The 12,279-nt window shown below is 47.1% G+C and overlaps 1 protein-coding gene across 13 annotated transcripts in view; it reads left to right on the plus strand.

Moving 5' to 3' along the window:
* The window catches only part of FNBP1 (formin binding protein 1), a 116,200-nt gene that overhangs the window by 78,081 nt on the left and 25,840 nt on the right, over window positions 1-12,279 (plus strand). For 4 of the 13 annotated variants that reach the window (XM_073555912.1, XM_073555915.1, XM_073555913.1 and 1 more), the window contains exons 9-12: window positions 469-666; window positions 1,932-2,114; window positions 6,376-6,390; window positions 11,001-11,128. In XM_073555912.1, the coding sequence (XP_073412013.1) occupies window positions 469-666; window positions 1,932-2,114; window positions 6,376-6,390; window positions 11,001-11,128 (524 nt within the window). The remainder of the gene's footprint in view (window positions 1-468; window positions 667-1,931; window positions 2,115-6,375; window positions 6,391-11,000; window positions 11,129-12,279) is intronic. The other 9 variants (XM_073555919.1, XM_073555920.1, XM_073555923.1 and 6 more) reach the window with 7 other exon arrangements.

Genomic DNA, 12,279 nt, shown 5'->3' on the forward strand with positions numbered 1-12,279 from the left:
CCACAGTCCCATGATCGCTGTATCCTCTGCCAATAACGCCCCACATCCCATGATCGCTGTGTCCTCTGCAAATGACGCCCCACAGTCCCATGATCGCTGTGTCCTGGGCCAGTAATGCCCCACAGTCCTAGAATTGCTCTGCCCTCATGTATTATCAGACAGTGATCAGGTTTCTGCCTGGCTTGGAGCAGTGATGGATGTATCTACAAGAAGTTGTACCTCAGGGGCAGTGACGTGCACTGTAGACACCAACAGATCGTGTCACCCCCACGTTGTTCCACCTCCCTCCTCTGACATAAGGAGGTTGCATTGGACGTTCTGTGGTAATTATTTCCTGCACCGTTCCTCGACTCTCGTTGTGCTCTCCTTACTCTTCCCCTTCGGATGTCTTCTCTTTGGTTTTCACATTGCACAGAGCAGTAGAATCGATCACCTCACGCTTCGGCCTCTTTCCCTTTTTTCCCTCAGGACTCTCAGACGGTCATTGAATCCTATAAGTCCGGCTTTGAGCCTCCCGGAGACGTCGACTTTGAGGACTTTACCCAGTCCATGAAGCGCACTGTCTCCGACACCAGCCTCACCAACAGCCGGGCTGATGGCAAGAGCGACCCCAAGATCGCCAGCAAATCCCGCGGCAAACTGTGGCCTTTCATTAAGAAAAACAAGGTACTGTGCCCTGGCTCCTGGACCGGTGCACCATTATTAGATATATTATGGTTTATTTTTACATTTTTTTTTGTTAATTTTATTGATTGTTTTACCACATTTTTTCATCTTCACCATAATTTAGATTAATCACCGTTAATGAGCGTTCCCGATCAGCATGCTAACAGCCCTCACCTCCGGGCATGGTTTATAGCCAGCGTTATAAACCCTGAAACCCTTCTCTGCATTTCATGGCACAAACCCGGGTCTTCCCCAGCCACCCCCAACTTGTAATATCAGTTCTAAAAGGGTTAATGATGGATCCATCCCATCGTCCCCCACAGTAAAGGGGATACAGCTGAATCCCTGGTGTGTGACCTCACAGTATACAGTGGCCACTCTTCTCATATCAGTGATGTCATCAGTTTGATATTGTCTGCAGGGTTGAGGGGCAATCGGACTGCTGGGGGGACCCTCGCTTTATGCCATGCTGATATTCTAGTAGTCTTTTTCTACTTCTAGTTGATTTTGGTTTTGCGCGGTGCATGCTAACAAGCCATACGCCGCCATTCAACAAAACAGCGCTGCAAAAGTGTGGAGGGGGAGGGGTGATATTTAATGGGGCCCTGTCCTACTATGTACACCCCAAGGACTAATCTGCAGATCGTGCTGGAGGACTGTCCTCTGTGTAGTTCATAATCAGAAATAAAGGAGACCGTGCCCTTAATTAAAGGGGTTGTCCAGAGTTACGAAAAGATGGCTCTGTATTGTTCCTAAAACAATGCCACCTCTATCTGCAGATTATGGCTGGTATTGCAGCTTAGCCCCATTAAAGGGAATAAGATTATTATACAGTACCGCACTGTTCCTATGCTCACTGGTGCTCACTGGAAAAAGGTTATAAACACAGTGGGTGATACCTGATTACAGTAGCGATGAAGTGCACGGCTATGGGCAGATGGTGTCCGCTGCATGCACAGCCTGGTGGTAGATGCAGTTCAGGGAGGGAGGGGGATGCTGCTGCATGAAGTTTGCATGGCTCCAGAGCAGTTCTTTGCTGAGTATCGCTTCTCCTAACATTGCCAGCTTCCTTCCTCTCTGTCAAAGACCCCCCCACATTTATGGAATCAACTTTTTTTAATTATTCTAGTTTGTCCTTTTTCTTGATTTGATATCATTGGTTTGGATTTCATGTTGTTTTTAACCCTTTTGGTTTTGTGTTTTTATTATTTTTATTTCTTTTGCTTTGGTTTCTCTTCTGTCACTGCTCCCTCTCTTACACATAGCTTATGTCCCTCTTAACGTCCCCTCATCAGCCCCCTCCTCCGCCCCCGGCCTCTGCCTCACCCTCTGCTGTTCCAAACGGCCCCCAGTCTCCCAAGCAGCAAAAGGAGCCCCTCTCCCATCGCCTCAACGACTTCATGACGTCCAAACCCAAAATCCACTGCTTCAGGAGTCTAAAGCGCGGGGTAAGTCGTGCTCTGGTGTATCCCCTGTATTCTTCATCTGTACCCTCATCACCCACGACTACTGTGGCCACCGGCTAGCTGAATGGTAATAGTGGCAAATGGTGGAGAGTGCGAGTACTGGGCTGAGGGACTGGTGTGTAAAAACCTTTGAGATCAGTGGCTGAGAATGCCTCCTATCCATCACGAGAGGTCAGCAGTGCCATCATTGAGAATGCCGCCTATCCATCACTAGAGATCAGCGGTGACATCACTGAGAATGCTGCCTATCCATCACTAGAGATCAGAGGTGACATCACTGAGAATGCCGCCTACCCATTACTAGTGATCAGCGGTGACATCACTGAGAATGCCACCTATCCATCACTAGTGATCAGTGGTGACAACACTGAGAATGCTGCCTATCCATCACTAGAGATCAGAGGTGACATCACTGAGAATGCCACCTATCCATCACTAGAGATCAGAGGTGACATCACTGAGAATGCCACCTATCCATCACTAGAGATCAGCAGTGACATCACTGAGAATGCTGCCTATCCATCACTAGAGATCAGCAGTGACATCACTGAGAATGCCGCCTATCCATCTCTAGAGATCAGCAGTGACATCACTGAGAATGCTGCCTATCTCACTAGAGGTCAGAGGTGACAGCACTAAGAATGCCACCTATCCATCACTAGTGATCAGCAGTGACATAACTGAGAATGCCGCCTATCCATCACTAGAGATCAGTGGTGACATCACTGAGAATGCCACCTATCCATCACTAGAGATCAGCAGTGACATCACTGAGAATGCCGCCTATCCATCACTAGAGATCAGTGGTGACATCACTGAGAATGCCGCCTATCCATCACTAGAGATCAGTGGTGACATAGCTAAGAATGCCGCCTATCCATCACTAGAGATCAGCGGTGAAGGCTTTCCAATAGCTCAACCCGGTACGCAGCTCCCTTCACTCAGTGATATTGCTAATGTAATGATATTATTTTCAACGTTGTTGAGAAGCTGTCGTCTTTCTCCTGGTGCCGGACATCATGGTGCAGAATGTGAGGACCTCGCTGAGTGCAGCACAGACAACACTGTATGTTATAGGCCACACCCCTGAGGAGCTGAGACTGGCAGCTTCTTCCTGCAGCTGTGGTCACATTATGTCCTGTCTTATATGATCACATACGTAGCTGGGGCTGTGCTCTTCTCGCAGAGCTGTGGTGCTTGTACATTGTGACAGTGTGCCCCATGGAGACAGCAGATCTTTTCACACATCACCCTGCACAGTGTTGTGTTACTGATATTGCTACATTCTGTGCAGTTGTTCTTCATTTTCTGATCCTGAGAAAGCTGGGTGACCAGTAATATGGACCATAAGCAAACTTGACCCCTGACACCACCAACCGGCAGGTGCCGGCAACCACCCTAACTCCCTTATTTTTTGCTTTTGTCTCCTCGCTGACTCGGCCACAGACTCGGTCTTTGTGTTTTCACAAGACAATGATGAAGAGGACGCTAGGAAAAGCCACGTATGCCTTTGAGGCTAGGGACTATGTCGTAAGTGACACAGCGGTGATAGACCGGCGGCCGGCTCCTCCATTCACTGTGCTGACTGATCCGAGGAGATTAAGGGAACCGTGCGGTCTCCTGGATGTAAAGCGCCATCGCTGCTACTTTCTTACATTTTGCACCTCGTTTTCATATTAATTTCAAGATCCCTGCTTGCTGTCAGTGAAAGGAAGTATTCTTGTTTGTATCCAGCCTAGACAAGGCGTTCAGGACAAGTCTCCCCCACTTCCTGACAGCAGGATACTGTGTGCCCTCCTGGGCTCCGCAGGGGATTGTCCAGGCCGGATACAATTATAGCAAATCCTCAATTGTGAAAAGTATTCAGCGTTGTGAAAAAGTATTTTCATCCCCAGACAGCAAGGAGTGGTCTTGAGAGTGGTATGAAATAAATGCACAGGGTATAAGAAAGTTTTCTGCAGTTTTATGTCAATATAACAGGAGTCCCCTCTAAAACAAGTTTTTGCGAGCTGTCATGGACGTCACTGTTCTGCCAAGTGGTTTTGGGAGCCGGAGTATGACTCTCATCATCCCTCTAGGAAAAAAACTGAGTGTGCTGCAGACATCCTGATCAGCGCCCCCACCGGTCCGTTGATGTTTTGAGTATTGCAGTGGGATACATGGTGCGGTCTGTGCACATCATCATTAAAGTTATTTTTGGTTCATAAAGTTGCAGTGGGCATAGAATGATGTGTCGCATCACCTTTAATTGGGCTGGGAAGGTCTGCTCTATTTGAGGTCCTTTTAATCCTCCACCTCCTTCCGTGCGCCTTGGTGCCAACCTGCCTCTTGTCACTGAATGTGCGGAGCCGGCCGTGTCTGGACTATCACCAGAAGCAGTAATCCCTGTCCGCCATGACAGTCAAAAGGTGGAAGGTCCTGAAGGACTCTAGAGCAGGCGGATTAAGTGTTCTCTGCCCCATATTAACACTTTGCTGGCACGGATTGCAGAGCATGCTGGGCAGTCTGTGCGCCGCACTCCACGTCTGCATCCTGCAGATGTCTTTGGACAGAGATTAGACGCTAATCGGACCTCCCCTCCCCCGTCCCGCCAGAGACCGCATTGTCACTCTCTCGGGGACGGGTCACAGCTTGTTAGATGCGTGTTGGACATCTGCCCGCCATGTGCTCCCCATGTGAGGCCTGCACACATTGCCACTGGGCACCATGCTTTTAAATGTGTCCGTGTGGGCCAGTCTTGCGGGTCCGGTGGCAAAGACGTGCGGGCGGCGCTCAAGGTCCGCGATTGCTTCGTAGGTGATTCCCAGGACATGTCCGCCTTCCTGCCGTGTGTCTGTGCCCATCTCTGTCTGGATCTAGAAATGTGTTCATCAGAGCCGTGCCAAAGTTCACAAGTGGCCACAGCAGGCAGACCAACAGGAAATCAAGGGCTGGCACCCAAATTCTACCCTGTTGTGCTATATTGAGACAACGGGAGATTATATCACAGCGCTGCGCCGACTAATTACCCACTAATCCTGGGAACTCACAGACTAATCTATCACCCCCATAATCCTCGACCCAAGAGCTCACAATCTAATCTCCAATCACATATTGTATTACTACTCCCATCATCCCAGACATAGGAGCTCGCAATATAATCTCCTGTCACACAATGTATCACTACTCCCATCATCCCTGACCCCAGGAGCTCACAATCTAATCTATCACACAGTGTATCACTACTCCCATCATTCCTGACCCCAGGGGCTGACAATCTAATCTCCTATCACACAGTGTATCACTACTCCCATCATCCCTGACCCCAGGGGCTGACAATCTAATCTCCTATCACACAATGTATCACTACTCCCATCATCCCTGACCCCAGGGTCTGACAATCTAATCTATCACACAATGTATCACTACGCCCACCATCCCTGACCACAGGAGCTCACAATCTAATCTATCACACAATGTATCACTACTACCACCATCCCTGACCACAGGAGCTCACAATCTAATCTATCACACAATATATCACTACGCCCATCATCCCTGACCCCAGGAGCTCACAATCTAATCTCAGCTATAGGTGGTGTGTAGGTGGTGACCTCCCCCGGGCATCGCTTGATGTGGCGGATGGTAGATATTTTCCCGGATCTCGGTGCCAGGCTGAGTGCCCGTTCTGCTGTGTTTTGTATTCTCCTCCTGATGTCACTGCAGCGAACTGTCACCATCTGTCACCCTGTGCCAAGAAGGTCAACGGCTGCAGAGCGCCCCCTGTCTGCAGGAGGTGGGGCCAGCAGTTTGACACAGCACTGCTCACCGAGGATGGTCATAGATGTTAGAATTCCTATAGCAGTGTTAGCTGTTCATGAATGGAATGCCACAAGTGCAGTATCCTCTGACAGCAGCAGAGCTACAGACGCTCCATCGAGAGGGAGAAGGCTAACAAACTTACCCTGTAGGATTTATCCCCATGGGCCTTATGCTTGCGGCCCATTGCCCTTTCATCTGCTCCTTTTTGGGGTTGCGTTGTATTTTCAGTTCTGGGGAATTGATGCTGCAGCAGCACCATCACGTCCTCCAGTGGTGACTCTCCCTGGCCTGCAGGGGGTGCTGTGCGGCTCTTGTGAACTTTGGCGCAGGCTATGTTTGATGTGAAGTTTGGTGACATTCATTCCTCTCTGACATGCACTTTCTCTTTCTCTTTTTTCTCCTTTTTTTTTTTAAATCATTGTTTCTCTGATCTCCCGTGAAGCTTTCCCTGAAGCTGGTAAGAAATGTCTCAGCATGGACCCCCCACACCCACGTCCAGTCCCAGAGTCACAAGCAGGCGCCTGTCCTCTATTTCCCACTGACCGTCCGTGAAATAATGACATTGGCAGCTCCAGAGATTGTTGCCGTCCTCTAGTCACTCCAAAAGCTGTAGCAGCTTTTCTGCCGTTGCTGGATCAGGCACTTTTTCCACACAGCAGATTTTGCTGCTCTGCATTCTGGGAGTTGTAGTGCTCACTATACATCCTGCAGAGACCGGTGCAGCTCTGGATGTGATTGGAGTAGAATCATGTAATAATTACATTTCCCTCAATGCAGCACAGTAGACACTGAACAAGCAGATGCGACGAGGATGTGACTTGACATGATTCCACTAGACAGTATTGGGGTCTGCACCTGGCAGGCTGCTACATCTGCCCATGTCTGCTGGCACTTATTGTTCCCCAGGTCAGTGGCTCGTGGCCTGCTCGTGCCTCTGGCGATCTCCCTCACTCACCTCTGATCATACATTTGCATGTGTCTGGTGTGTGTCCCCCTTCTCCGAGTGCCATCACCTTGTGTGCCATGTGACCTATAGTCCACCGATTTCCCCAGTAAGTGTCATCAATGGGTGTGGCCATTAACATGTAACACTAAGGACAGTCTGAGACTTGTAGTTCACCACAGGCTGCCTTCAGGGCACAGAGAGGGTTGGATCTGTCGATACAATACATCACAACTTAGGCTGTGTTCACACACAGCGTTTTTTAGCTGTATTTTTAGCGTTTTTTCCTATAAAACTGCTAAAAATAAGCTTCCCATTCATTTCTATGCATTTTGCACTTTTTGTGCATATTGATGCGTTTCTTACCGCGAAAAAACCGCATCGCGGTAAAAACGCAGCATGCTCATTAATTTCGCAGATTTTTCCACGTTTCTGGCTAGTTCTATGCGTTTTGAAAATGCGCGGAAAAAAACGCATAAAAAAGCGCGTTTTCTGCGCAAAAACAGTGCGGAAAATGCGCAGAAAAAAACGCGCGATTTCTGGGAAGGGAGTCAGGTTTTTCAGCAGAAGTTTTCTGCTACGTGTGCACTTAGCCTTAATCTTATACGCCAGTGCCAACCGAAGTTGCATTCCTAACTTGAGGATTTTTCAACAATGTCCCATAAAAAGAGGCAAAAATCCCAGTTCTCTGATAAAGCTTTACAGAGCGGCAGTCATTTCCGATGTCCCTCAGGTAGCTCCTCCTGGTGACATTTTACTGATATAACGTAATGAGATGGCGCGTATAGTCAGCAATATGGCCGCCCTCTGGATGACAGGTTAAGTATAAGCTTCATGGAGCAGAGGAGCGACGTCATCACCTCCCAGAGGTCATTATATAAAGTAGCTTTATCTGGAAGGCACAAGGTTTACCCACATTAATTCAGAGGTCATAACTCTATCTTACCTACAGGAACATGAACACGGTACTAAAAGCCCAACGCCCTGAGTATATTAGGCTGTGTTCACACACAGCGTTTTTTTAGCGGTTTTTACCGCGGTTTTCACTATAAAACCGCTATAAAACCGCTAAAAATAAGCTGCACAGTCATTTCTATGCATTTTGCACTTTTTGTGCACATTGATGCGTTTTTTACCGCGAAAAAAACGCATCGCGGTAAAAAAACGCAGCATGCTCATTAATTTTGCGGATTTTTCCGCGGTTTTGGCTTCTCCCATGCGTTTAGAAACTGCTGCGGTAAAAAACGCATCAAGAACGCATCAAAACCGCGCAAAAACCGCCGCGGAAAAATAGGTGCGGTTTCTGGGAAGGGATTCAGGTTTTTGTGCAGAAATTTTCTGCAACGTGTGCACTTAGCCTTAAACCAGAAGTCATTAATGTGTCATTAAAATCAACAATATTTACGTAGAGACATAGTGCTGCTATGAGATGCGGGATCTGTCATCAATATTGCATTAAACCACCATAAAGACCACTTTGCAAAATACAGTAGCGGATTTAACCCTTGGTACAAAATTTTGGCAATGGTTAATAATAATAATAATAATAATAATAATCTTTATATAGCGCCAACATATTCCGCAGCGCTTTACAGATTAACAGTTTCAAAACACAAGTCGTAAGTAACAACGTTAACAATGCAATAATTAAAGCGAAATAAGACGACCCTGCTCGTGAGAGCTTACAATCTACCATGAGGTGGGGGGAGATACAAAGTACAGGTGTGTATTTACAGTGATGTATTTACAATCATGGTCCAGCCATCTTGAGGGAGTGAGGGATGGATGGAGATAGTGAATGGGCTACACACGCACACTTACACATAGAATGACTTTGATTAATGAACGTGATAGGCCGCTCTGAACAAATGTGTTTTGGGGAAGCGCCTGAAACTATGCAAATTGTGGATAGTCCTAATTTCTTGGGGTAGAGCATTCCAGAGGATTGGCGCAGCTCGGGAGAAGTCTTGGAGTCGGGAGAGGGAGGTATGGATTAGTGCAGAGGTTAGTCGAAAGTCGTTCGCAGAGCGCAGCTGTCGGTTAGGCTGATAGGCAGAAATGAGGGAGGAGATGTAGGGGGGTGCTGCACTGTGGAGAGCTTTGTGGGTTTGAATAAGTATTTTGAATTGGATCCTATAATGAATGGGCAGCCAATGTAAGGACTGGCAAAGAGCGGATGCGTCCGAGTACCGATTAGCCACGTAGATGACCCTGGCTGCTGCATTAAGTATGGACTGGAGAGGGGATAGTCGAGTAACGGGGAGGCCAATTAATAGAGCGTTGCAGTAATCCAGGCGGGAGTGGATCAATGCTACAGTGAGGGTTTTTGTTGTTTCCATGGTGAGAAAAGGGCAGATTCTAGAGATGTTCTTTAGGTGTAAGCGGCAAGAGCGGGCAAGAGATTGTATATGGGATGTGAAGGATGGTTACATATAGAAGAACTTCATAAATTACATTACGTGATTCATATTGAAGAAAAAAGGGGCCACAATGGACAATAAAGTGGTGGGGGCTATTAAACATACCTATACATATAAAGTGTTAGCATCAATAATATATGCGTAATTAGTGTCTGTATAAATAACAGAGCTATATAATACTTAAATATAGTGGAGGTAAAAGCCATGTGTAAAATCACTTGGTAAACCTGATTATCATTACTATAAGGTGTGCCATGAAGACCACCAAGTAAAGTGAAGTTCAAAATAAACAATTATGGTACACTTTCATAAGTAGGAGGTGGTGTGTTTATGGAGGTGCTTCTGGGTTTATGAAGCAAATAAACCCACATGGACTTTAAAAGGAACGTTGGGAATATTTTGTACGAAGGGTTAAATCCACTACGGTATTTTGTAAAATGGCCTTTATCCTGCAACTCATAGCAGCACTATGTCCCTATTGAAATGTTGATTTTAATGACATTAATAAAGACTTCTGGTTTACTATATTCCAGGTGTTGGACTTTCTTAGTGCCGTGATCATGTTCCTTTATCTGAAAGGGCAGAATTTTTGCATTTAACCACTTTCCCTTTAAATGACCCTTTTGGCACTGGACCCCGTTACCCGCTCTAGTCATGTATCAGCCGTGTCTTCTAATGATTGCCTGGCTGTTAATGGACTCCTGTATCATACATGTAACCTGGACAAGGATATAACGTCCCCCCACCCTACAGTGACGCCGGGCACAGAGCAGAGGCCGGCCAGGAATGTGGGGTGACGCAGGGGGACAGAGGCCAGAAGACAAAGCTATTGTTCTCTGTCATGCGTTGTGTCTGGGATGCAGTGACACAAGCTCCCGCGTGGACGGAGCGCCACCTAGTGCTGTGAGCTGCACCCTGTAGCCACACAACACAGCACAGAGTATGTTATACCAGACCTCCCCGCCAATCAGGACACTGTTACCACCTGCCGCCTGGTGGGCAGATTCTTCCTTTAACCTATTCAGTACCAAGAAGATCCTGCCAGCAGCATAAGGAATGAGGAAGAGAGGCCGTAGTGGATGTGGCAGGGATGCAGGTGAAGAGAAATGAGGTGTCACTCCTGTACACAGCCCGGACACCGCCATGATGCACTCAGGAAACTGTCTTGTATAATGGACAGTCCTGCACATTTCTGACAGCATTCACCATTTTCCAGATCTCTGCAGGGCACCTGCGCTGGAACACTGTAGCAGTCTATCAGCAATGTGTGCACACGGCCAATGACTGTGACATTTAAACTGCGGTGAAGTTTATTACAATTTATCAGTCTGCTGTGAAGGGGGATTGTCCAAACTGTATTCAATGGGAACAATCCCTCTGCTCTGAGAATTGGGTCAGGTTATTGGTGTCGTACACTGACAGGATGCAGGGATCTTGGGACTAGTGAAGAATTGAGTCTGGAAGTCTATTAGATAGGCACAGAACATTTCACTACACGGAAACTCACCAAGGTCCTTATAGTAAAGATTGCGCAGAGTATGGGCCGCAGGGCAGGAGGAGATGGTACAGGACTGCTTGGGTTTCTGCCACCTCTGCTCTGGGTTGTGGTGGGCACCTTCTCCTCCAGCCCTGATTCTCCTTATTGCATGTGGTGCATGGGTGTTGTGCATGCCACCTGAACGGATGGTAGACATGACATTTCAGTGTTTCGGCTTCCACCAGGGGGCGACACCGGAGGACTTCAGCAACCTGCCTCCTGAGCAGAGGAGGAAGAAGCTGCAGCAAAAGGTGGATGAGCTGAACAAAGACATCCAGAAAGAGATTGACCAGAGGTGAGCAGATAAGGGAGTGCAGCTCTGGGGTATAATACAGGATGTAACTCAGGATCAGTAATGTATGTACACAGTGACTGCACCAGCAGAATAGTGAGTGCAGCTCTGGAGTATAATACAGGAGGTAAGTCAGGATCAGTAATGTAATGTATGTACACAGTGACTGCACCAGCAGAATAGTGAGTGCAGCTCTGGGGTATAATACAGGATGTAACTCAGGATCAGTAATGAAATGTATGTACACAGTGACTGCACCAGCAGAATAGTGAGTGCAGTTCTGGGGTATAATACAGGATGTAACTCAGGATCAGTAATGTAATGTATGTACACAGTGACTGCACCAGCAGAATAGTGAGTGCAGTTCTGGGGTATAATACAGGATGTAACTCAGGATCAGTAATGTAATGTATGTACACAGTGACTGCACCAGCAGAATAGTGAGTGCAGTTCTGGGGTATAATACAGGATGTAACTCAGGATCAGTAATGTAATGTATGTACACAGTGACTGCACCAGCAGAATAGTGAGTGCAGCTCTGGGGTATAATACAGGATGTAACTCAGGATCAGTAATGTAATGTATGTACACAGTGACTGCACCAGCAGAATAGTGAGTGCAGCTCTGGGGTATAATACAGGATGTAAGTCAGGATCAGTAATGTATGTACACAGTGACTGCACCAGCAGAATAGTGAGTGCAGCTCTGGGGTATAATACAGGATGTAACTCAGGATCAGTAATGTAATGTATCTACACAGTGACTGCACCAGCAGAATAGTGAGTGCAGCTCTGGGGTATAATACAGGATGTAACTCAGGATCAGTACAGGATAAGTAATGTAATGTATGTACACAGTGACTGCACCAGCAGAATAGTGAGTGCAGCTCTGGGGTATAATACAGGATGTAACTCAGGATCAGTAATGTAATGTATGTACACAGTGACTGCACCAGAAGAATAGTGAGTGCAGCTCTGGGGTATAATACAGGATGTAACTCAGGATCAGTAATGTAATGTATGTACACAGTGACTGCACCAGCAGAATAGTGAGTGCAGCTCTGGGGTATAATACAGGATGTAACTCAGGATCAGTAATGTAATGTATGTACACAGTGACTGCAACAGCAGAATAGTGAGTGCAGCTCTGGAGTA

Source organism: Dendrobates tinctorius, unplaced genomic scaffold, assembly GCF_039654945.1.
Source record: "Dendrobates tinctorius isolate UK_male_01 unplaced genomic scaffold, ASM3965494v1 ptg000231l, whole genome shotgun sequence".
Classification (NCBI taxonomy): domain Eukaryota; kingdom Metazoa; phylum Chordata; class Amphibia; order Anura; family Dendrobatidae; genus Dendrobates; species Dendrobates tinctorius.